The 27,337-nt window shown below is 39.1% G+C and overlaps 1 protein-coding gene and 1 long non-coding RNA gene across 5 annotated transcripts in view; one reads left to right on the top strand and one right to left on the bottom strand.

Moving 5' to 3' along the window:
* The window catches only part of LOC145512874 (uncharacterized), a 60,210-nt gene extending 56,553 nt beyond the window's left edge, over nucleotides 1–3,657 (top strand). The window contains exon 4 of the long non-coding RNA XR_014058884.1: nucleotides 3,561–3,657. This is a non-coding gene — a long non-coding RNA (uncharacterized LOC145512874). The remainder of the gene's footprint in view (nucleotides 1–3,560) is intronic.
* The window catches only part of LOC145512873 (uncharacterized), a 606,383-nt gene that overhangs the window by 195,670 nt on the left and 383,376 nt on the right, over nucleotides 1–27,337 (bottom strand). For all 4 annotated transcript variants that reach the window (XR_014058882.1, XR_014058879.1, XM_081507587.1 and 1 more), the window contains exon 6: nucleotides 3,890–4,005. Coding sequence is in view for 2 of the 4 variants with exons in the window: in XM_081507587.1 (XP_081363713.1) it covers nucleotides 3,890–4,005 (116 nt within the window). In the remaining 2 variants the exon portion in view is untranslated. The remainder of the gene's footprint in view (nucleotides 1–3,889; nucleotides 4,006–27,337) is intronic.

The raw sequence follows: 27,337 nt of genomic DNA, 5'->3' as shown, positions 1-27,337 counted from the left end.
TATTCATATTACCTTTTCTAAAACTCTTTACATTTGTTATTTCATTTAATAAAGAATAACCAGGAGAGCACATTCAAGTGTCTGCGTTTACCTTTATATGCACAGTCAGTCGGAACATTTTGATTAAATTGACTAGTTACTTCACACTGGGAGTCAATTTAGTCAAATAACTAGTTAATTTCATCAGCCTGCCTGAATATTTTTTAAAACTGAAATGAATTTCAACTCAATTAAAGCCTGCCAACTTAACCAAACTAGTCATAGCTTAAGTAAAATAATTATTCTAGTGAGTACTGTCCTTGAGTGTTTTGGGATTGACAACATTTATGTTACTGGCCTGGATTTTCACGTTCCTCAGGTCCAATAGTTTTCCATTCTACCTAGAGCCATTATGACATATGGTAAATGAAATGCAATTTTCCCTAGTAGCTTATAAAAAAAGGCTAAAAATAACTTTTACTTCACCTGCAAAACTTTGCTACCCACATTTTCCCTTATGAGGAGGAAACTCGTCAGTAAAGAACAGGACAAAAAAGCCACAGATTGGAAAGAGCCAAAGTGAAAGCCTGTGGATTGTCTCTTAAATCAGAGCCCAAACCCTGTTCTGGAATAATCCATTTTCAGTGTCTGGAGTTTATGGGAAAGTAGCCTTGAAAGAAAAGTGTCTTCTAACTCTCAGGTTCCATATTCAATTTTGAAAGAGTGTGTGGTGCTTATGTAATGTTTCCAATGAAGTGGAACAAATGTTGTTTAGAGACATACTGTTTTCTGCATAGCATTGTCTTATTATATAAAATATGCATATTTAGTTTAAAACTAGTTGACTACTCCAGATAAACAGGGTTATATAAAAATATTTTGCCATATTCCTGGAAAATTATTACATTTACCAAAATGTAAGTTGCATGACATTAGTTGAATGGAATGATGCTTTTGGCTAAAAGATACCTTAACAGAAATGACAAAAATGGGGTCTGATTAAGTTTAACACTCCTTCCCTCATATAGTACCAATCCCCATCTATCCTCCTCCATTCCCAAAACACTTAGCTTACAGAAAAATGTTTTGATTCCTCAGTGAGAATTCAAGGCCTTAGTGGACCGGTCTGGCCCTGTTTCTCACTATAAAACCATATTCCAGTTGCACTGGTGGAATCTACATTCTGGGATAAGCACATCAGCTTCCACATTGCTCACACCAACACTTGGCTGTAGCCCTCCTCCATCTGTCCTCTCTCTCCTCTCTCTGCTTTACTCACATGACTTTTACCCATCTTTATGACCTGGTCATGTTCCCCTTCACCAAGATGGAAGCATTTTCTAATCCTTTGAGTCAACAAACTTCTCCTTTCCCTGAAATATTTTAGCATTTTCTGTTTATGCTCCTCATCTGGTAATGACATGCTACCCATTATTACTAGACGTGATCTCAACTTTTCAAGATCGTTAGGGGAACAATCCATGTCTGGATTATCCATGTTTGGGTAAGTACATGATAACAAACTCCAGTATTGATCATCATTATCATCATCATCAAAGTCTTAATAGTGCCTTATATTTTGATAAAGATGTATTATTGGTACCACTATTTTAAAAAGAGGTATCTACTCATTCTCACAACCACTTTTTGAAAATATTATGACAAAATTATCTCTGTGTCATGGAGGTGGAAGCAAAAACTTGAGGTTCTATGATTTATCTGACTTCGAATAATGAAGTGTCAGAACCAGGATATGAAGCCTGATTTTTTGGGTGGGAGGTGGGTAACACTTAAGAGAAATAAAAATTCATTTTGACTCCAAGATGAATTTGACAAAGAGAAGCTATTTAAAAATAACTAAATGAACACAAACACATTTTCCTAAATGAACACAAACACATTTTCCTAACTGAAAACTACTACCACTAAGCGTGTGCTCTACTACTACTAAAATATTTACATACATGATGACATTTAATACCCATAAATTTCCTGAAGGATGGTATTATTACCCCCTTTTTGCAAATAGGTTCACACATTTTAAGTAATTTGTCTAAAGTTACACAATAGAAAGCAGTGGGGCCCAGAGTATTTAACCTTAGACAGCCTGATTCCAAAGCACATTCTCTTTCTATTATGTTGTGATGCTTCTCTAGAAGTCTGGAACAAAAGGATAAAAAAAATCTTATAATAAAATCTACTCAGATACTCCTACAATGAAAAGCAGACCTATACACTATCTCACATAAAGATTCATTGTTTGTATTTTTGTCATATTTCACCCTTTAATTCTAATCAACTTACTTATTATCTGTGCTCTAGAAAGGACATGAGACTTATGATTCCTTCCACAATGAAGTATAAATTAGATTGTGATATGCACATATAAATAAAAATACATATTATAAACCCTAGAGCAACCAATCAAATAAAAAAGAGAAAAAGACATATGCAGCTGATTAGCCAATAGTGGAGACAAAATGGAATTGTTAAACAACTCATTCAATTGTTTCTTAGCAAAAGAAGGCAGGAAAAAGGAAAGGAACAATAACAAATGGGACAAATAGGAAAGAAATAGCAAGATGATAAATTTAAACCTAAATATATACTAATACTTTTATTAAATGTAAATGCTGTAAACATGCCAACTAAAAGACCAAGATTGCCACGCTGTATATGTGGTCTAAAATCTACTTTAAATATCTTCATATTTAACTATGTCATTCTTAACTACATTAAGAATAAAAAATAGACAAAGGATCTGAGGTGATTCCTTAAGTTTTTCCTAGCTACATATTCCATTCTTGGCTTGCTCTGTTTTTTAGCCATGCAGGTTCATGGCGGTAGTATATGACTCAAAATATTATCCAAGTGCTCCATCTAGATATTAACCAATCTACTATTCAACAAAACCAGCAAGGAAAAGATTTACCAGATTGTCCAGTGTTGAACCACAAAACAAGTATTGATTTTTCTTCCAAAGAAACAAGGAAAGAAATACTTATACAGGAGTGCTTTGTTTCTTAATTTAAATAAAGCATTTTTAATAATAGCAATAAGAAAAATTCATTGTAGAATATTGTGCATATCTTCACAAACACAACAAACAGATTAAAATAATGCTACATCACGCCATCCATAAAGAATCACTTCTGAAATTTCAGACATTTTTCTATTATCAAAAACACTATATTTATATATATTTTCCAGAAATAAGATAAAATCTTTTTCATGTTAAAATAAACTGTGACTATCTTTTCATGTCAATAATCATCTATAAAAGTCTAATGATCATTATTCTATCATATGGAACACTGTAATTGATCACAATAATAATTACAGCCAGTGTATATTGAACACTTACTGTGTGCTAGGCACTGTGCTAAGAGCTTTGCAATATTTGTGTAGCCCCACTTTACTACTGTGTAACACCTAACATTATTAATTGCCATATAACATCTTTGTATTGCCAATAGGACAAGTTGACTTACTTTACAACAAACACTAAATCTTTCTTTGGCATTGGCTTAGCATTATGCTACTCCTCCTACCTTTAAAATGCTGTTTCTTTCTATTCCTAGGCTACATGTCCACCCAAAACAGGATTCCACTGGGTGAATGTATCCGTGACAGTATGGCCCTCAATTGCAGTAAAAATATAATATTCATTGATCCAAATTCACTCTGGTGAATGTTTTGAGTACTTTAGCATTGCACTGTAGTATCTTCTAATCCCCTACTTTTTGTCTCTGAGTTGTGTCCAAGTTTTTTTTTTTTCTATAGCAAGGCTATGATGAACCTCCTTGCAGGCATCTAAGTAAACTGCATCATTACCATACTATTCTTTGCCTGATGTCCAGAACTTTTCACTCACTCTCAAGATCTGAACAATTATGCACCAAATGCTTACCTGATGTTGCATACAAGAATGAGTCTCCTTCAGTGGTGTGCCGGAGCCAGCTTATGTCAGCTTGGAGGACGTGATTGTATGTATCTCCTTCCAATACAGCATTTAGTAATCTTATCCTGAAATCAGTAATAGGGGAGTATTCACACCAGAGAAATAGGCAAATACCGCCCAATCAATTAGGAAGCTCTTTTCCCCGGAGGGCTTGTGGCTCCACATTTACCAGTACCTCCCTGTACTGTATTAACCTATTGATGAGTTAATATAGGTATCTTGTATGCCACACCACACAGTGACTCAATTGGCATGATTCCTAATCAATATAGTGTTGTCTACCAGCCAAGCAGTCTGCAACATAGCAGTGCTGAATATATAGTGTGATCCAAGGTCACACAGCCTGTAAGTGGTAGAGTCAGAATTCTAACCTGAGATGTTTTCTGTCTCCAAGGCCCATGTTCCTCTGCTACATTCTGACGCTTCTGGAGAGGGCAGGCTCTGGACACAGATTGACCAGCTTATAATTTATCTGGTCTTATCACTTGACCAGCTACAAGACTGTGGGTAGCTACCTATCTTCTCTATCCCTAACTTTCATGATCCACTAAAAAGGAATAATAGTAGCATCTATTTTATTGTGATATTATGAGGATTACATGAAGTGATTAATCCAAGGAACTCAGCACTGGTACATAACAAGTGCTCTACTAATATTAATTATTCTTAATATATATTTAAAGCATATAATGTGATAAATCAGAATATTTTCTTTAGCAATTATTTATCTTTTATCGCACAGTATTCTTTTAAGGTAAAGAATGTTTGACAGATTTGTTTTCAAAAAATCTTTAAAATCTAATCAAGCACAGAAACAATTTTTTTTTAATAGCTGATACATATTTCAGTACACAAGTTAGACTTCCATTACAGAAGAACTATTTACCAGTTCATTTGAAGATCAAATTCCCTTAAAAGCAGTGTCTTAGATATCTGAATCAGTGATTTCCTTTTGAAAAATTACAGTATTAATATCATGACCTGAATACCTTAATTTGAGCTAGTCAGTAGAAATCTGATTGTTTCTACCTTGGACAAACAAGTCCTCTTTGATTTCTCCTTATGAGGAGGCATTTGCTTTGGACGTATAATGTTCTTATCATTTTAAGGAACATATCTTGATAAATGGAAACATGACCTTTCAGGTGAGACTATTTCTACCAAGTTTCCTTAAAATAGTTTAATGTTCTCTCTCAATTCTTGTCAGTTAGTAGTGTGGAAGATGTTTTAGGGACATGATTATCTAGAAAACAAAAATAGCAGCAGATTGGAAGTGTGCCTAGCATATAGTAAGCTCTTAACACTCATTTATTGAACCAGTAATTAATTCATCTGCAGTGACCATTGTGGTAACACAGATACACACACAGATAAAACACACACAAGGTATATATTTGATGTGCACACAGATATCACAACTAATAAAGCTATATAAATCTAATCTAAAGTACAAGTTGTAATATATAGCATCACTGTATTTCTTGTAGTTCATGGGAATAGCACTTTGATAAATAAGATCTTGGTTCTTTTCTGGAAGTTATATGGCAGCACCTACATTAAATTTAAGTAAAGGGGATATTGGCTTCAGAGGTCATTCACAGGAAGACAGAACTGCTTTATGGCAATCAGTGGTGCCCCTTATTTACAATCAAACCTGATGGCAAAGAGCTAGTACTTTTAGCCAGGAACATTTTACTTCATTGGCACCTCAGGCTATAATGAGATAGTCTGAAAACAAATCCAACATGTGAAATTTCTTCATTATTATTATTTTTGTTGTTTTCTATCAGCATTTCTATCAGCATTTCCTCTGATATTTCAGCAAAACTTTAAGACAATTTTTAGTTTCTGTGAAATTTTACAACCAAAGGAAATTTCTCCCAGTGCAAAATCCACTTGCCACTTAAAGTCTGCTCAAGGTTGAAAACGTCAGCTACCTGAAATCCTAGCCAGGCTACTAAAGGCCAGGGACAAACCAGAAAGAGGTTTTCTCTCTCCCAAAGTTCCCTCAGAAACTTTTTACAGCTTAGATGTCTGCCAAAATAACAAAACAAAACAAACCAGTATGAAGTATAACTTCAAGTTCCACAGAGAGTAAGAAGCTCCTAGTGTGACCTGGCCCAGCCTGACAGAGACCTCCAACAGTTTGAAGACACTCAGGGTTATCTGGCTCCTCAAACCCCCCGGCTTCCTGTTCATCTCATGCCAGATGAAGAAAGGAAGCTGTAAGTTTCTCCAGATAGTTCAATCAAGAAATAGAGGAGATTTCTTCAGTAAGAAATAGAAAATCTTAACAGACCCATCACAAGCATGGAAATCGAAACAGTAATCAGAAATCTTCCAACAAACAAAAGCCCAGGACCAGACGGCTTCACAGCTGAATTCTACCAAAAATTTAGAGAAGAGGTAACACCTATCCTACTCAAACTCTTCCAGAAAATTGCAGAGGAAGGTAAACTTCCAAACTCATTCTATGAGGCCACTATCACTCTAATACCAAAACCAAAGATGCCACGAAAACAGAGAATTATAGGCCAATATCACTGATGAACACAGATGCAAAAATCCTTAACAAAATTCTAGCAAACAGAACCAAACAACATATTAAAAAGATTATACATCATGACCAAGTGGGATTTATCCCAGGGATGCAAGGATTCTTCAACATTCACAAATCAATCAATGTGATACACCACATTAACAAATTTAAAGATAAAAACCATATGGTTATCTCAATAGATGCAGAGAAAGCCTTTGACAAAATTCAACATCCATTTATGATAAAAACCCTCCACAAAGCAGGCATAGAAGGAACATACCTCAACATAATAAAAGCCATATATGATAAACCCACAGCAAACATTATCCTCAATGGTGAAAAACTGAAAGCGTTTCCCCTAAAGGCAGGAACAAGACAAGGGTGCCCACTCTCACCACTACTATTCAACATAGTCTTGGAAGTTTTAGCCACAGAAATCAGAGAAGAAAAAGAAATAAAAGAAATCCAGATTGGAAAAGAAGTAAAACTCTCACTGTTTGCAGATGACATGGTCCTCTACATAGAAAACACTAAAGACTCCACCAGATAGTTACTAGAGCTGATCAATGAATATAGTAAAGTTGCAGGATATAAAATTACCACACAGAAATCCATTACATTCCTATACACTGACAATGAGAGAACATAAAGACAAATTAAGGAAACGATTCCATTCACCATTCCAACAAAAAGAATAAAATACTTCAGAATAAATCTACCTAAAGAAACAAAAAAAACTATATACAGAAAACTATAAAACACTGATGAAAGAAATCAAAGATGACACAAATAGATGGAGAAATATACCATGTTCATGGATAGGAAGTATCAATACAGTGAAAATGAGTATACTACCCAAAGCAATCTATAGATTCAATGCAATCCCCATCAAGCTACCAACGGTATTTTTCAGAGAACTAGGACAGATAATTTCACAATTTGTATGGAAATACAAAAAACCCTCAAATAGCCAAAGCAATCTTGAGAAAGAAGAATGGAACTGGAGGAAAACCTGCTTGACTTCAGACTATACTACAAAGCTACAGTCATCAAGACAGTATGGTACTGGCACAAAGACAGAAAAAAAGGTCAATAGAACAAAATGGAAAGCCCAGAGATAAATCCACACACCTATGGGCACCTTATCTTTGACAAAGGAGGCAAGAATATACAATAGAGAAAAGACAATCTTTTTAACAAGTGGTGCTGGGAAAACTGGTCAACCACTTGTAAAAGAATGAAACTAGAACACTTTCTAACACCATGCACAAAAATAAACTCAAAATGGATTAAAGATCTAAATGTAAGACCAGAAACTATAAAACTCCTAGAGGAAAACATAGGCAAAACACTCTCTGACATAAATCACAGCAGGATCCTCTATGACCCACCTCCCAGAGCAATGGAAATAAAAGCAAAAATAAACAAATGGGACCTAATTAAACTTAAACGCTTTTACACAATGAAGGAAACGATAAGCAAGGTGGAAAGACAGCCTTCAGAATGGGAGAAAGTAATAGCAAACGAAGCAACTGGCAACGAATTAATCTCAAAAATATACAAGCAGCTCCTGCAGCTCAATTCCAGAAAAATAAATGACCCAATAAAAAAATGGGCCAAAGAACTAAACAGACATTTCTCCAAAGAAGACCTACAGATGGCTCACAAACACATGAAAAGATGCTCCACATCACTCATTATCAGAGAAATGCAAATCAAAACCACAATGAGGTACCATCTCATGCCAATCAGAATGGCTGCTATCAAAAAGCCTACAAACAATAAATGCTGGAGAAGGTGCGGAGAAAAGGGAACCATCTTACACTGTTGGTGGGAATGCAAACTAGTACAGGCACTCTGGAGAACAGTGTGGAGATTCCTTAAAAAACTGGAAATAGAACTGCCATATGACCCAGCAATCCCACTGCTGGGCGTACACACTGAAGAAACCAGAATTGAAAGAGATACGTGTACCCCAATGTTCATGCAGCACTGTTTACAATAGCCAGGACATGGAAGCAACCTAGATGTCCATCAGCAGATGAATGGATAATAAAGCTGTGGTACATATACACAATGGAATATTACTCAGCTATTAAAAAGAATGCATTTGAATCAGTTCTAATGTGGTGGATGAAACTGGAGCCTATTATACAGAATGAAGTGAGTCAGAAAGAAAAATACCAATACAGTATATTAACACATATATATGGAACTTAGAAAGATGGTAACAATGACCCTATATGCAAGACAGCACAAGAGACACAGATGTAAAGAACAGACTTTTGGACTCTGTGGGAGAAGGCGAGGGTGGGATGATTTGAGAGAATAGCACTGAATCATGTATATTATCATATGAGAAATAGATTCCCAGTCCATGTTTGATGCATGAGACAGGGTGCTCAGGGCTGGTGTACTGGGATGACCCTGAGGGGTGGGATAGGGAGGGAGGTGGAAGGGGGCTTCAGGATGGGGATCACATGTATACCCATGGCTTATCCATGTCAATGTATGGCAAACACCGCTACAATATTGTAAAGTAATTAGCCTCCAATTAAAATAAATAAATTAAAAAAAATAGAAGTAGAGGAGATTTCTTGACACCTACATTTCATGTGTCAAGAAACATAGGTTCCCCCCTTCCTCTGCATCACTTGTGAAATGAAGGACCTGTTTATTTCACTTGCCTGGGCCTCAGTTCCCTCGGCTGAAAAGATAAAGAGAATAAAGTCTTTGAAATCATATTTTAACATTAAAAAAAAAATTCTACAATATACAGAGTGCTTACTGCATTCTAGGAATTGTGCTAGTTTCTTCATATATGTTATTTCATTTTGTTTTCACCATACTCATCCTACTGATCTCATCCTATAGATGAGGAAACTGAAACCTAACCTAATAGGGTTAGGTAACTTGGTCAAGTTCATGAGTAGATGGCAGAATGAGAGTTCCACCCCAGGCAGCCTGGGCCAAATCTCACATCCTTATCTAATCCCCTGAGCTGTGCCTGACACACCCTTGATTCTTTGGTAGCACTTGACAGTATTACAAAACAAAGTCAGACCAAAGTCTCAGGTGATCCACTGGACACTGCTCTAAGTGGCCCTTTTATAATTTTCTATCCTCTCATCCATTGGCATGAACAGCCCAGTTCTATGTCATGTTTGATGGCAAACATCCATGCAACACAAAGAAGCCGCAGGATTTTATCTGGTCATTTTATTTGTGCAAGCAAGGCTCTATGGAGGCCAGGCACCTGTGACTCATCCATCAGCTCTGGAATCTCTTTGAAAATTTACTGATCTCCTAACAGGAACGGGCAATGGCTTCACAGAAAAATGGAAAGCTTTGAACTTTTGCCAGAATCTCAAACCCAAACGAAACGCAACTGCTTACGTCGAGCATGGGTAATAACTTTGTTCTTCTGGCTCCTGCAAAGTCAAAGATGTCTCTCCTCCCGTTCCTCCAGGCTTAATGAATGACAAATTAAAGTGAGCCAAACACGCACCTTGCAAAGAGGAGCTGCCAGCGACTGATTTCTGATCTAATAGCCTTAGGATTTTCTCTGACATGGTTAGTCTTGAGACAGTCCATTTAGAGGAAAAGCAGTTAAAAGAAATCTGATAAAAATCTTCTATTACTGCTAAGGCAGAGGTTTTTAGGAGGCTGAGTGGTAAAGGAGGGAGAATGTGTGCTCTGGTTTCTATGGGACCCAGGCATGAATCCCAGTTCTTCCATTTAGTAACTGTGTGACCTTATACAAGTTATTCAACTTCTCTGAACTCCAGATTTCTTCATCTATAAAGCTGGGATAAAAGCTACTTACCAATATGTTTGTTGCAAGGATAAAGTGAATTAATTATGTAAGAACTCAATATATTTGTTATCTCCAAATTCCACAAACTTATGGAATTTTAGAGGTAAAAGAGACTTACGATATTGAGTTCAGACACCTCATTTGACAGATGAGAAAGGCAAAGCCCAAGAAATTAAAATCCAAAGCCACATAAGTAACTCAATGTTAGTCTAGTCCATTCTATTTCTGGCCACCTTGCCATTTTGCAAATCCTGCATATAAAGATACATTTACCCATCAGTCAACATAATTTATGAGGTATGCTTTAATTGCTTAGCTATGTTAAGAACTGTGAAGATTAAAAAAAACCAAAGAGTCTTGGGCATTATCAACAATAGGCATTAAGACCTTTCTGTGTTCAGTATTCTGAACTTTCAGTTTGGGGATCATAAATCAAGTGTAAGCCATGTTACATGCCATCAAGAAGTTACCATTTTGTTGGAGAAACAGCATCAATTCACATGCAACAAATAGAGAGACATGCAATATGGCTCATATACATGCAAATAGTACAGTTTAGATGTGAAAATAGGAGCAGAAAATAAGTAGGAGATAAGTAGCTACAGGCTACTTTCTAGATGAGAGAGTCACTTCATCTGAAACTTTAGTTGCTTCATCTGATGACGGAATGAATTAGCTCCTATGTTACAAGTTACTGTGAGGATTATACCCAATGATAAAAACTATGCACTTAGAGTACCTGACACATGGTGAGCATTTACTAGACACTAAGCCATATACTGAGATTTATGTTCACAAAATGCTGTGAGGTAGTTACCACTGTTCTTTTATTCTCTCATGAGGAACCTGAGTTAAGCACAATTACATATGGGCACGTGACTGCATTTTGGTCAACAGCATTTGAGCAAAAGTGATACGGGCTACCTCTGGTATAAGGTGGTAAAGAATTGGGTATATCTTCTCCCCTTTGCTGACTTAATGGAGAGTGATCAAAAGATGGAAAAAAAAAAAAAAAAAAGGATGGAGCCATAGGATAGAAGGTGCCTGAATCCTTGAATGATGACATCAAAGGTAGCCAACCAGAAATATTTCCCAATGGCCTGGAACATGAGTATGAAATATGCTTTCATAGTATAACTACCCAGATTTCAGGATTTACTTGCTATAATCTGTGTGTGTGTTAGTCACTCAGTCATGTCTGACTCTTTGCAACCCCATCGTCTGTAGCCTACCAGGCTCCTCTGTCCATGGGATTCTTCAGGCAAGAATACTGGAGTCACTTCCTTCTCCGGGGGATCTTCCTGACCCAAGGATTGAACCCAGCTCTTCTGCATTACAGGCAGATTCTTGGACCATCTGAACCATCAGGGAAGCCCAAGCATTACCTAATACATTTACTAAGAGTTTTTTTTTTTTTTCTTTAAGACTGAATTAGAACACATTATAGCATGCACATGGGTTTCCCAGGTGGGCTCAGTGGTAAAGAATCCACCTGCCAATGCAGGAGCTGCTGCTAAGTCACTTCAGTCGTGTCCGACTCTGTGCGACCCCATAGACGGCAGCCCACCAGGCTCCCCTGTCCCTGGGATTCTCCAGGCAAGAAATTGAATGCATGAAAGTGAAAAGTGAAAGTGAAGTCGCTCAGTCGTGTCCGACCCTTAGCGAACCCATGGACTGCAGCCCACCAGGCTCCTCTGTCCATGGGATTTTCCAGGCAAGAGTACTGGAGTAGGGTGCCATTGCCTTCTCCAGCCAATGTAGGAGACTTAGGTTCAACCTCTGGGTCAGGAAGATCACCCAGAGGAGGAAATGGCAATTCACTCCAGTATTTTTGCCAAGGTAAGAGTTGGACACAAGTAAGCACAATAACAACAACAGTAAACACATATAAGTTAGGTAGTGGGTAGAAAAGGAGTTTAATTCTTCTAAATTTCTTACCTTGGGGCTTCCCCCAAGATAAAGTTTCCCCCAGGCTAAAATATTAACTTTAGCTTCTGATACATTATATAGACCTACTGTAATCTCTCAGGTAGCCCCTAAAGGGGGCTACAGAAAATATATTGGCAATTTCAGTACATATGAATGGACAAATGTATCGAATAAAAGACAAAATATCAGAAGGAATTTTAAAAAGTTAACCATATACTATTTATGAGATATACACCTACAACATATAACTACAGAATGGTTAAAAGTAAAAGAATGGAAAATGACATACCAGACAAATTCTAATCAAAAGACTTCAAGTGTAAATACATTAATATCAGAAAGAATGAACCAAAAGTCAAAAGAAAAAAAAATGCTAAAGAGAAAGAGGACAACTTCATAAAGACAAAATGCTGTATTAACCAGGGAGATATACTGATTTGAAACTCATAGTGCCTACATAAAGCAAAAATTTACAGAACTACCAGGAGAAAGAGAAAAATCCACAATCATTGTAGATGTGTTTGTGCTTGTCGCTCAGTTGTGTCTGACTCTTTGTGATCCCATGGACTGTATGTAGCCCTCGAGGCTCCTCTGTCCACGGGAATTCTCTAGGCAAGAATATTGAAGTGGATTGCCATGCCCTCCTCCAGGGGATCTTCCCAACACAGGGATCAAACCCAGGTCTCCTTCATCTCAGGCGGATACTTTACCCACTGAGCCATCTGGAAAGCCCAAAAATACTGGAGTGGGTAGTCTATCCCTTCTTCAGGGAATCTTCCCAAACCAGGAATTGAACCAGGTTGGATTTCAGGTGGATTCTTTCCCAGCTGAGCTACCAGGGACACCCCACTGTAGGCGTAACTTATAGCAAAAACCACAACAATCTGATAAAGACATAGAAGATTTGTACAACAGACTCAAATTAACTGACAAATATAGAACACAACACCCAGCAACTGTATACTGTACATTCTTTAAAGGTAGACAGAATATGAACAATTTACTCTATATTGAGCCATAAAGCCATTCTCAACAAATTTAAAAGTACTGATTATGCAAATACAATAGAAGGAAAGAATAGTAAAGACAAGAATAGAAATGAATAAAACTGAGAGAACACACAACAGAGAAAACCAACAAAGTCAAAGGTTTATTATTTAAAAAGCTGATATTATAGTTTAAAAAACTTTAAAACAGATGAGATTGATCAAAGTTATAATAAAAAGCTATACATAATCATTATCTGAAATGAAATGAAGAGCACAATAATTTCTGTAGACATCAAATAGATAAATATTATGAATAATTTAGATAAAATCAACAAATTCCTAGAAAAAAATATATCACTAAAACTGATTCAAGAATAAGCAAAAGACCTGAATATTTGTATAGCCAAAAATAAAAGTAAAGTAAAAGTCAAAATTCTTCCCATAAAGAAAATTTTAGGCCCAGTTTCTTCACCTGCAAGTTCTGAAATATTTAAGTAACGATTATTTCAATTTTATATGATCCCTTCCAAAGAACATAAAAAGAGGGCGTGATATCCATCCTTTATTCTATAAGGCTACTGCAACCTTGCTACCCAGATTGACAAGGACAATTAAAGAAAGTTGCAGGGAATCTCATTCATAAATATTGATGCAAAAGTCCTAAACAAAATTAACCAACCAAGTCAAGAAATTCATAAAAACTAGAATATATTATGACCAAATAGGATTTATTGCAGAAATGCAAGACTGATTTACATTAGGAAAACAAATCAATGTAATCACCATATTAATAGATTAAAGGGAAAAAATATTTATTTCAATAGAGAAAGTGACAACCTTTGATGCAATTCAAAATTCATTTGTGACTTTAAAAAGTTATTAGCAAATTATATAGCTCTATTGGTGAACTACTGACACAATAATGCAATGTAACAAAATGCCAGGTCAACTGACCATTGGCTAATCTATATGGATTAATCTAGGCTTGGTTTTGAGTTTTAGGTAGGTTCAAGTCTGTCCATATTTGGACTAATAGGCTATCATGGGTGTGTTTTCTTGTGATAGCAGAAGCAACAAAAGAGTAAATAGAAACACAGGTTAATTCCCAATGTCTAGACTATGCCAAAGCCTTTGATTGTGTGGATCACAATAAACTGTGGAAAATTCTAAAAGAAATGGGAATACCAGACCACTTGACCTGCCTTTTGAAAAACCTGTATGTAGGTCAGGAAGCAACAGTTAGAACTGGACATAGAACAACAGACTGGTTCCAAATAGGAAAAGGAATACGTCAAGCCTGTATATTGTCACCCTGCTTATTTAACTTACATGCAGAGTACATCATGAGAAACGCTAGGCTGGAAGAAACATAAGCTGGAATCAAGATTGCCGCGAGAAATATCAATAACCTCAGATATGCAGATGACACCACCTTTATGGCAGAAAGTGAAGAAGAACTAAAGAGCCTCTTGATGAAAGTGAAAATGGAGAGTGAAAAAGTTGGCTTAAAGCTCAACATTCAGAAAACTAAGATCATGGCATCTGGTCCCATTACTTCATGGGAAATAGATGGGGAAACAGTGGAAATGGTGTCAGACTTTATTTTGGGGGCTCCAAAATCACTGCAGATGGTGATTGCACCCATGAAATTAAAAGACACTTACTCCTTGGAAGGAAAGTTATGACCAACCTAGACAGCATATTAAAAAGCAGAGACATTCCTTTGTCAACAAAGGTCCATCTAGTCAAGGCTATGGTTTTTCCAGTAGTCATGTATGGATGTGAGAGTTGGACGGTGAAGAAAGCTGAGCGCCACAGAATTGATGCTTTTGAACTTTGGTGTTGGAGAAGTCTCTTGAGAGTCCCTTGGATTGCAAGGAGATCCAACCAGTCCATCCTAAGGGAAATTGGTCCTGGGAGTTCATTGGAAGGACTGATGTTAAAGCTGAAACTCCAGTATTTAGGCCACCTGATGCGAAGAGCTGAGTCATTGGAAAAGACCCTGATGTTGGGAAAGATTGAAGGCAGGAGGAGAAGAGGACGATAGAGGATGAGATGGTTAGATGGCATCACCGACTCAATGGACATGAATTTGGGTAAACTCCGGGAGTTGGTGATGGACAGGAAGGCCTGGCATGCTGTGGTTCATGGGGTCGCAAAGAGTCGGACATGACTGAGCGACTGAACTGAACTGAACTGAGGCTTGGAACTGGCACATAGACATTTCTATCAACATTCTACTGGTCAAAGTAATCACACAGTCAAGCCCAATATCCCTGGGCATGGGGAAATGCCACCTCAAGTGGGAGGAACTGCAATGTCATGTGATAGAAATCAAACACAGGGAAAGGTGAAAAATCAAGAATAATCATGCAATTTATCATATTAGATAAAAAAAGGAAATTCCTTTAATTAATAAAGGATGTCTACAAAATATAGTTAAAAAATCTGCAGCAAATAACATAGATGATGGTTGAATAGTTTCCCTTTGAGACAGTGAGAAAGAAACACGCCTCCCTTACCACTTCCATTGGATATTTTTATCGGAGATCTTAACCAACACAGCAAGAGAAGAAAAAGAAATAGCATCATTTTCAATGAAGAAATAAAACTGTCTTTTTTTTTGTTCTGGATTATATTTCCATACTTAGAAAATTCAAAAGATTCTCCAAATAAATTACTTAAATTATTAAAAGTATACGAAGTTTGCCAGGTTTAAAAAATCAATATATGGAAATCATATACTAGCAGCAAATAAATTTTTAAAAGATATTATTAATACCTTAACAACTTAAGAATATATCTAATGAAACATGTTCAAGATCTTTCAGAGAAGATTATAAAACTTTATTGAATGGCATTAAAAATATCTAAATTAAAGAAGTACATGGCCTTCATAGATGGGAACACTTAATATAGCAAAGATATTAATTCTCTTCCAAAGTAATTCTCTTCCAAAGTGATCTATATAGTCATTGCATCTTAAGTGAAATCCAGACAGGATTTGAGGTTGAACTTAAAAGCTGAAACCAGAATGTATATGGCTGGGAACCATCTGTCCTAGCTGGATGGAGAGAGGGGATTCTGGAAGGTGAGAGGAAGAGATAATCGTCCTAACATACTCAGAAAGGCAGAGTAAAAGGAACCTTTGAAGAGCTCTATAAATCCATATGGAAAGCGGGCAGAGGCTCTTTATGGATGAAGCAAGAAAAAGGGGGCAGAAGGTTGAGGATATATTTCCAGAGACTTTTGACAACAAACTGGCCAAAAAAAATCATGAGTCATCTCAGCAAGAGTCTGAATCAAGATTTAAGTTAAGAAAGAAGCAATTTATTCAGGTCTAAGATTATATTCAGGGCTAGGATTTACGCAAAAGGATGAGATATCTGATTAGAAAAATTTTAATAAAATGTACGACAATGAATGTTAAACAACAAACTACAGGGATAACCCTATGTATCTTATTTAAATTGGACTGTGTTAATTATGAGCTGTGTGTTTGTAAGAAAGGATGTTTCTATCTTTCTCTTAAGCCACTGGTTCTCAACCTTGGCTCCATGAGAGATAAGCAGGAAGCTTTAAGAAAAATCCTGATACTCAGGCCACAGTCAGAACCCCTGAAAGTGGGACCCAGGCAACTGTACTTATCCAAGTTTCCCAGATGATTCTAATTCATAGTCAATGTTCTGACTCTATTCAAAGTAAAATCAAGCCTTCGGTATCAGTGGATTACTTAAGATATAAATGTTTAGAGTACTCCCTAGATCAATTAAATCAGAATCTTTGGGAAGAAGCCAAGGCACTGTGATTGTCCCCAAAGTGCCCCAGGTGAGTCTACTGTGCTAATAGGGATGAGAACCACTGGTTTGAGGCCTTCTGTTGAGATTAGCTACCACACTCAGCATCACCAATACCTACTGACTGAGGATTTACTGCAACAGTGGGGTCAGTTCTTCAGTGTTTGGGTAGCTCTTTGAGTGGTGAACTGATTAAATCTAAGAAAACATTATGCAACATATATTGAATATCTATTGAAGACCAAAGATAGGGGGAAAAAGTCCCAAACACATATTCCAATTTCTGGTAAATTGTGGGTGGTCTGGTACCACCAAACTCTGAATAAGGGATTCTCACAACACGAAGGGCAATTTATTAAGGTACAATGCATGTAGCTATCTTTTCTCTAAACCCGCAAATACAGCCCAGTCATATGAACCATATAGCACCTCTCCCATTCTCACAGCTTGGGGAAAGAGGAGAGGGTAAGATGGTGATAATAGAAGGCAACATCACACCAAATATTATAATAGTCCTGCCAGCCCTGTCGTACCTGAGAAGTGTAGTTCACACTCACAAGAGCAGCACAGCAAGCTACGCTCCTCCGGCACCTCCTTGGCAGGCATGTAACTCCTAAATGACTTAGCAAAATCCGGTTTACAAGGCCAGACTGCTCATCCCAGCTGAAAACACTGATAGGAATCCTCTGAGGACCCTGCAGACCACATGGTTCTACGTAGCCTCTCCCCACACGTGTCTTCATCAGACGTCGGTTCACAGGGCCAGTCCAACCCCCAAGCACACACATACAAAGGACCTATAATAACAATCTCTGAGCTCTATGATGCTTCTACAATAGTTTATAAAGTTCTTTTGCAGATATTATCACAGGCACGATAGATACCATCATCTCCTATTTAGTTTTTACCTCCTAACCCTAACACTGCAAGGATGGAGATATCCAGAAAGATGAGGAAGCAGCTCAGGTTCACATCACTAGTGGGTACAGAGCTGGGATATAAAGTTGAGTCTTTTCCACTAGAATCCTTGCTTTCCCCTGTACTATAATAGGTGAACTTGATGTCAGTATATGGTGCCGTGTGAAGTGCAAAGCACATACCCATTAACTCTTAACAAAGGAAATGATGCAAGTATTATAACAGCCCTGTGCCTGGCACATAATGGCAAGCAACACAGGGACTTGCTTCTGTCTCTCTTTATTCATATACTGTTTACTGCTCTCCTTCCTCAAAGGATTTGTGTAGGTCACCTTTATTAAGTTCAGGGTCTAATAAAATAGCTAAGATTGGTCATCACTTTTAATCCCCCAACATAATTTCCTTGAGTAAAATGGTTTCAAAATCAGACCATGGGACCATGGCATATGGCCTGGGACTTCATAGGCCAAAGGGAGAATGACAGATAACTGTAAATATCAAAAAGGGCCACAACCTCTGATCTCAAAGGAAAATTGCATCTCCAAACCTCAGAGAGCGCTAGTTGCTCAGTCACGTCTGACTCTTTTGCGACCCCATGGACTATAGCTCGCCAGGCTCTTCTGTCCATGGAATTCTCCAGGCAAGAATACTGGAGTGGGTTGCCATTTCCTTCTCCAGAGGATCTTCCCAACCCAGTGACTGAACTTGGGTCTCCTGCATTGCAAGCAGATTCCTTACCTTCTGAGCCCCTAGGGAAACCTCAAGTCCACAGTGGTGTTCATCCTTGCTGGGACAGGTTTCCTTTTTATAATTATTAGAAACTGATATTTAGGTTTGCCCACACATTGTGATTTTGACCATGGAGAGACCCAGGAATAGTTATATTCTGGCCTGAAAACCACTCTTTCCCATTCTCTCCACCCTCACCCCGCCTTCCCTGAGAGTGTTATACACACAAGGTACAATAACAGAATAGGAACAAAGGTGCCACTTTATTAATAGCTGTGCAAGAGTCCAGCCCCCAAACTAAAATGCTCATAAAAACCCTTGTAGCACCATGTTGCTTAGACTTGAAACTAAAGTGCGCAAGCAACCACCACTCTCCACGTCTCTATGCCCACACTCCAAATCTCAATTAGGAGGCCATTGTGCTTCACTGGGCTTTTTTTATACGGGAGATTTATTTGAAGAAATATTACAACATACAAAAACTACAAAAAGTCTTAATTTCCATTCATACAGTGGTAAATTTGATATAATGCATAATAAAAAAAAAAAAACTTTTAAAGTCCAAACTGGACAAAGTGAGGCTGGGAAGAGGGAGGGAGACAGCCACTTATCAATGGGTGCCACATGGATAAAAAGAAAGAGGGAGACAACATCTCTGGGGAGTGGCCTCACCTTAACAACTCGGGTGCAGGATGGGAGGAGAGCAGAGAGCTTTGCCCTCTTGCGCACAGTGGGCCATGATTGTTGGTAAAATGTGGCCCAGTGACTGTTCTGCCCTATGACCAATCAGCTTGCCAACTTTCCACCCCAGCAGGGAAAGTTGGTTCTAGAAGAGGAGTGGCCATGACTAGGAAAATAAGTAGCAGTATCCTCATTGTATGAGATTTGGACCATAAAGAGCCCTGAGCACTGAAGAATTGATGCTTTCAAACTGTGGTGCTGGAGAAGACTCTTGCGAGTCCCTTAGACGGCAAGGAGATCCACCCAGTCCATCCTAAAGGAAATCAACCCTGAATATTCATTGGAAGGACTGATGCTGAAGGTGAAGCTCCAATATATTGACCACCTGATGCAAAGAGCAGACTCATTGGAAAAGACCCTGATGATGGGAAAGATTTGAGGGCAGGAGGTGAAGGGGGAGACAGAGGATAAGATGAGTGGATAGCATCACCAACGCAATGGATATGAGTTTGAGCAAACTCTGGGAGATAGTGAAGGACAGGGAAGACTGCAGTGCTGCAGTCCATGGGGGTCACAAAGAGTTGGACATGACTTGGAAATTGAACAACAATAACAACATTCAAAGCAGATTCAGGTTCGGTTTTCTCCTCTTCTTTCTCCCATTTTTCTTTCACTCATGTTTTGGCTATAAAATAATACCATTCCTATAAATGCTTGTGCAGCTTATATGTTGAAAAAAATTAAGATGAAAATCACCTTTGGGACTTCCCTGGTGGTCCAGTGGCTAAGAATATGTCTGCCAGGGCAGGGGACACGGGATCGATCCCTGGTCCAGGAAGACCCCACATACCTCAGGGTAGCTAAGCTCGTGCACCACAACTCCTGAGCCTGTGTGCCCTAGAGCCCATATTCCAAAATAGGAGAAGCCAGCACAATGAGAAGCCTGTGCACTGCAACCAGAGAAAGCCTGTGAATAGCAACAAAGACCCAGCATGCAGCCAAAAATATAGAGATAATAAGAAAGAAAATTAAAGTAAATGGAAGGTATAGGATACTCTGTGATCATACAGCCCATAATCATACAGGTTACAGACCACAGAGGTTCAATTTATTTTAAAAAGGTGCCACTTCTTATTTTCCTTTGTCTTATGTAGAGTGAGAAGAATTTCTTTCCATGTGAGGAGAGCTGTCCTCTTTAGTTCAGGTGTCCCAAGCACAAGGGCCACCTTTAACAAATTTGAAAAGTAAGGTTAGTCCCTGTGCCTCAGTTTCTCCTTACAATGAACTTTTACTGACTCCAGGCAGGTAGGACCTTTGAGGCCTTCCTGGCCTTCTCTGTTTTCCAGCCTTGCTCCTGTGACCTTCTGTCAGTCATACAGTCCCTGTTTTAGCTCCTAAAGAGTTGTCAGACCCCTGTTCTCTACCCCCAATCCCACAACAGCAGCTTCATCCTAACTTGTTTCCCAGTTGTGTTTCTTCCAGGCCACACGTTGCTCTTCAGATTCAATACTTCATTCTGGTCATGCTCCTTCCTTGCTAAACATGCTTTGGTGGTTACCACTGGCTATGGATGAGAGTACCAGTTCCTTAACATGGAATTTAAGATTTTCTATGACCTGGCTCCTTTTAACACCCAACCCTCCCTTCCCCTCATCTCATCCTTTGAATTTTATTCCCCAGAAACATTATTCATCTGCATATACTCAGTTTTGCCATCTCTGTTTCCCTACTCAGTACATCTCCCTACCTACATAATGCCCTATCCCTTCTTCATGTTCTCAGCTCTCTTTTTTCCCTTCAAGACTCTGCCCAGGTGCTATCTTTTCCAGGAAGCATTCTGGCTATCCTGTTCCCCTCTGCTGCTGCTGCTACTTCCAGAAAACATTATCCATGCTTCTGCCATATATTCCCTAAGACATTATCTGTACTTCTGCCACAGCATATACCACATAAAGTTGAAATGCTGTCTTGGTCAAGGCTCCAGAGTTCAGGGGGTATTCTCAGTATCTTCAGCCTCTAGACCTTTGAAATAGGAGATCTTCCGTACCAAATTGTCTGCTTCTCTAGGTAGGCTGAGAAACAGGTGCCACAATTAGCATGAGAGCCAAACACTTGCTTAAATGGTATGATTTGCAGGTACAATGGCAGAGAAGACATCTCTCACACAGATTTTGGGTATTAGCAACAGCCACTTGGACTCCTTCTACTGAGGCTTGCAAAATTTGAACAAACACTGTGAAAAGTAATATGACTGCGTATGCTTGTCATTGTGCTTCAACTGCCATTTTGGATATAAGGGAAAAGAAACTAGCAATCATGATCATTAGATCATCTAACAACACATATAAGGCACTGCAGTCATTTTGCTTTTTTTGCTTTTATTTCTGTTAATACTAACGAGACTTCTTACTTATTATACTAATTGCTATGTTACTGAGAATGCACTAATTCTCAGAGATACTTTGCAACTTGTGGAAACCATTATTAAGGTAGCAGAATATTAAGTTAAGGGATCTGGAATCTGCGTAACTTAAAGACTCCAAATCTATCCCAGGTATTAGGTTCTGTCTTCCTTCAAATTGGAGTCATTGTTATCCAAAGTCAAGTCTATATTGGCCGCAAATAATGGCGGTTCAGCTCCTGATGATGCTGCATTGGAAGTCAGCCTCCTCAGAGGCCCACAGCTGTGTCAGAGTTTGTCTAGACCTCTCATTGCTCAGGATGTGAACACTTAAATTCTTTATCTGGACTCCCTGTCTCACCACCCCCTAACTGGCTTCCATGGCTCTGCTGAGACCAGGCCCTGCTGAACATGATGGAGCTGCTTCCACCCCCAGCCCTGTTTCAGGGAAAGGACTCTGTCCCCCCCTACTCCATACACCAGATGTGGACACTGATCTCTCCCTAGCTTTCCACATACCATAGAGACTAATGGTAACTTCAAGTGAGAGGTAAACAAAAGAAAAATGGATATCCTGAACACAGAGCAATATCACAGACATTAATGGCACTGTAACAGCAATATCACGACCTCTTATGTGGTCGGCCAGGAGCAGCTCACTCGCCATTGAAGAAACTGCTTTAGGCCTTAGAATCTGGGCTGACGCAAGCTCTGCATTGGGAAAGGGGACATTTGTCATCTTTGGGTCAGCTTCTCAAGTTCTCATTTTGTACCCTGGGACTGTCCTTCCAGGATGAAATACAGTGAAAAAATCCTCACTCTTTGGGAAAAACACCACCCTTGTCCCTCTCTGTTTGTGACCTAGCCCTCATACCATGGCTACTTGGTCCCAGGTCTGACATCAGTCCATTTCCCAAAGCCTGGGTTTTACTTTAGAACAGTCATCTTCTTATTGTATCACCATATTAGCTCCATAAAAAGAGCTGTATCTTAGTGGGCAACGGGCTATAGATCTCCTCATTTAAGCATAACTTCCATACCCTGTAATAAATGGTGCCATAGCTCTTATTACATAACTACTGTTCCAGGTTTGGCAATGATAAGATGATTCTTCACAGAGGGAAGAAAAGATGGGCAGAGGAAGAGAGGCAAAAAATGAAAGAAGGAAGGAAGGGTGGATGGAAGGAAATGAACAGAAAAGGTGATAACATAGGAGGCTAGAAGTGTGCAACACATCTGTGGACCAGCCTGACTGGGAAGGTCTTAATGAAGGAACTGAGTTCCTCTGTGGAAACCAGTGAGATGGACAACACAGGTAAGAGGCCCAAAAGGACAGAGAACCCTCCCTCCCATTTAAGTAAGGCTGCCAGTCCTGCTTCCATCTAATGCTACCTTATAACACCAGTCACAATCACCACCTAGCTGCCTGCTCTGGGGGTTTGCCACGGCCCACAAAGCCACAATACCAGGGCAAAGCTATCCAGACTGACCCAACTCTCCAGGTTCATTAAAGCCTGGTCGCCTCAAGGGATAATAGACAGATATTTAAAAGGTGGGGGGAAAGGCAGAACAACCTTTTGACTCACGGTCTTGAAGACAAAAGGCAGATGTTCATTCAAAAGCATTCTACGCCAACAACAAGGGGATGTCTCTCCTTGGACATTCAGGTATGTTTTAAGACTGGTCTTCAGCTAACCTAGTGCAAAGTGATCGATCGCATCTAACTGCTTACTGTATATTTCTCTCCACACTGTTGTGTGTCACGTTCGTCTATTTGTCTCTTCCTGTTCTATTTTCAGACAAAGGGGGCTTAACCAAAAAAATCTTCTGAATATATTCATGAATATTTTAGCATCTATTTTGTGTAAACATTTAATATTCTCTCCAGGGCACAGAGAGTAAGGACGCGATAAGAGGAAGTGAGACCGTTGGTGCCGGCTGCCTAACAGCTGATGCTCTCAGGAGAAAGGGGCAGACTTCCTAAGCTGACAGTCTGAAGAGCTTTGGCAAGGTCAAAATGAGGACACAGAGTTTTCCTGTTCAAAGGCAGAGGGTGGTGGGGGTGTGAGGCAGTGGAGTAAGACAGGGAGAAAAAGAACAAGAGGAGCGCCTGTTGTGTCTCTAAAGAGGTATAGTGGTTCTGCTTGCATGCATTCACTCACTCACTCATTCATTCCAAATAAATTGTGAATACTTTTTTAAGATTCTAAATTCGTACCAGTTTTAAAGTACAAAGTTGAGGAGGTCACAATCAAGAGGAATGCTAACACAGAAGCCGGAAACCAGGGCACAGTGTCTCATATGTGATGGGAGAAGCATGAAAGGGGAATGATAAGCCACCAGGAGTGGTGTGGTACTGGCAGGAGATGTTCAGGAAAGACTTGCTAGGGGAGACAATACTTGAGCTACACCTTGAAGGATGAGTTAGCCTCAGACAGAGGACGTCCATCCAGGAAACCAAATACACAAAAGACCTGACGTGTGAGTGGCTGAGGCAAAGTCCATGACCAGTGTGGTTGATTCTGCATGGCTGGAGTAAGAGGAGGGGAAGGGGCAAGAAAGAAGCTGGCCAGGCAGCACCCTGTTGCACAGTGGCTGCTGTGCAGAACTTAGGAAGATAAGCTTAACTGACTTAGATCCATTAAAGAATTTAGAACCTGCTCAGCTTTGCATTTGAAAAAGATAACCTGATAACGGTTCAGAGGATACTTTTGAAGAGGAGAGATGAGATTATAGTAATGGTGCAGGAGAGAGGTGTTGAGAGCCTGGATGGAGGCAATGAGTGAGAAGAGGATGAAGAAAGGGAAATGGAGGGATGGGACTCAGAGGCATTTAGGGGTCAAGCGGACAGGACATATGACCGATGAAGTATGGTGTATGTGAGACTAGACCTTTCTCCTACAAGCACCTGAGAGTGAGGCAGAGCAGTGATTAAGAGTTGGACAACCTGCCTCTGCTACCTACCAACTCTGTGACTTTGGGCAAGGTTAGTTTACTTTCCAATGCCTGTTTATGCTCCCACAAAAAGGAAGAGGGTAATGATAATTAAGTTGAATACTAATATTAGTAGAAACATGTAAAACACTTACAACAGTACTTAGTACAAAATAAGTGCCATATAACTGTGTGTTCAATAAAAGAATCTACTCCATCCTCTGACCTAGAAGAAGGGATCAGTGGGGATGGAATGGGTGGGTGGGGCTGGCTGCCTAACTGGGGTGAAGGGTGGCCTGGTCTGCAGTGTATCTCAGTCCAACTATGACCCAGAGACCACTGTTGGCCCAAGAACTCTCTGTCACAGGTTTGTGACAAGTGAAGGAACAAATTGAGAGTAAGAATTTATTCACCTTTATACCAGTTTGACTTTCCTGCTATATTCAAGGCATGGGACACTTTTTAATTTTACAACCAGATGGATTGGAAATTTACAAGCAAAATGGCCATTCATCAGAGATGGTTTGAGAAGAACTGGTTGAGAGCCTTGATTCTCAAAATGTGTTTCATGTGAAAATCACCTTGGGGAGCTTTTAGAAACCTTGATGCCCAAGTCGACCTCTATACTAATTTCAAGAGGATTTCCGGGAAAGGAATTTTGACCCCCAGTATTTTAAACATTCCCTAAGTGATTTTTAATATACCACCATATTTGAGATCTAGTGGTCTCAGTGAGGGCTTTTCAATCTGCAACGTTCAAAAATAAATCACTAGGGATCTTGTTAAAATACAGTCTGATTTCTTACTAGGTCTGGGGTGGGGCCCAAGTGTTTGCCTTTTTCACAAACACCCAGGTTAAGTTAATGCTGTCGGTCCATGGATCATACTTGGAATAGGATCTGTGTCAAATAAGCTGGCTTATCTAACCAAATTATGGACATTATATAACAGTATAGATTGGGATCTGCAAAAGAAAGCTGAAACGTAGACAGTGCAGGGGAGGGAACTAAAGCTCAGAGAAAACCATAAACCAGTGAGTAGTTACACAAGGACCTGGGCCCAGGACTCCTAAAACTCAAAATCATCATTTCCCTTCTACATTATACTGTCTTTGTCAATGCTACCATTTCTTTTCTTTTTAGCACATTCATATTTATTTCCAAACTAAAATGCTCTCTTAGACCCATGAATTTTAATCTTTTCTGTTTTTTTTCTTAATTGAAATAGAGTTGATTTTATCTTAATTTTTGGTGTAGAGCAAAGTGATTCAGTTATGTGTGTGTGTTGTATGGTAGTGGTGGTGAAGTCACTAACCTGTGTCTGACATTTTGCAACCACACGGAGGAGCCCACCAGGCTCCTCTGTCTATGGGATTCTCCCAGGCAAGAATAACATATGTGCATGCTCAGTCACTCAGTTGTGTCTTTGCAACCCCATGGACTGTATCCCACAAGGCTCCTCTGTCCATGGAATTTTCCAGGATCATTTCTTACTCCAGGAATATATACATGTATAGTTATATATATATATATATACATACACACACATACACATTTTAATATTATTTTCCATTATAGTTTATTATAAGATATTGAATAGTTCTCTGTGCTATACAGTAGTACTTTGCTTTTTATCTATTTTGTTTATAGTAGTTTACATCTGCTAATCCCAAACTCCTAATGTATCCTCCCCACCAACTTTCCCCTTTTCGTAACCATAAATTTGTTTTCTGTCTGTGAGTCTATTTCTCTTTCATAAATAAACTCATTTCTTTGTATTTTAGATTCTATGTATAAGTGTCATTATACGGTATTTGTCTTTGACTTCACTTAGGATGACAATTTCTAGGTCCATCCTTGTTGCTGCAAATGGCATTAGTAAATGCTACTATTTCTGGCTTTGGTTTTGTGCTTCCATCTGCTGTGATTTCTCCCTTAGCCACCATTCCCACCTCCACCCCAGTCATTGGTTTTCTAATCAAGTAACTTCTGGAAAATCAAGCAATTTTCTTGGCTAAAGTGAAAGTGAAAGTTGCTCAGTCATGTCCAACTCTTTGAGAACCCATGGACTACACAGTCCATGGAATTCTCTAGGCCAGAATACTAGAGTGGGTAGTCTTTCCCTTCTCCACGGGATCTTCCCAACCCAGGGGTGGAAGCCAGGTAGCCTGCATTGCAGGAGGATTCTTTACCAGCTGAGCCACCAGGGAAGCCCTTTTCTTGGCCTTTTAAGGAGAAAAGGCAATTTGCCCACGTGCAGGTCTAATCCTAAGTACCTCTATGCACACCTCTACCTTCCAATCAGAGTTTGTCAGACACTCCTAGAAGGAATAAAGAATGACCAAAGAGGAACCAAAGGAGAAAAGTAGGATAAATTAATCCTAAATGACATATTCTAGGCTTAATGTGCTGGCGCCCTAAATAATGACAATTAAAACAAATCTCAAATGCTGACATCTCATATCTAGGCCAGGCCACAGAGGGTGATTCTATGAAAGCCCTTCTCAGTACCCCTAATCATTCAACTCCACGCATCTCTGAGCCCTGAGACCTGCACCTGGAGCAAGGAAGAAGGAGGGTGGGGCCATGAGAGAATCTTGGCTAAAACTGCTGGTTTCACTATCTTTTGCTGTCCTCTGATTCCACATGCCACTCTTGCCTAGC

Source organism: Giraffa tippelskirchi, chromosome 7 (assembly GCF_054371585.1).
Source record: "Giraffa tippelskirchi isolate mGirTip1 chromosome 7, T2T-mGirTip1v1.2.pri, whole genome shotgun sequence".
Taxonomy (NCBI): Eukaryota; Metazoa; Chordata; class Mammalia; order Artiodactyla; family Giraffidae; genus Giraffa; species Giraffa tippelskirchi.
The sequence above is the reverse complement of the archived record's forward strand: the minus strand, read 5'-3'. Positions and strand labels throughout refer to the sequence as shown.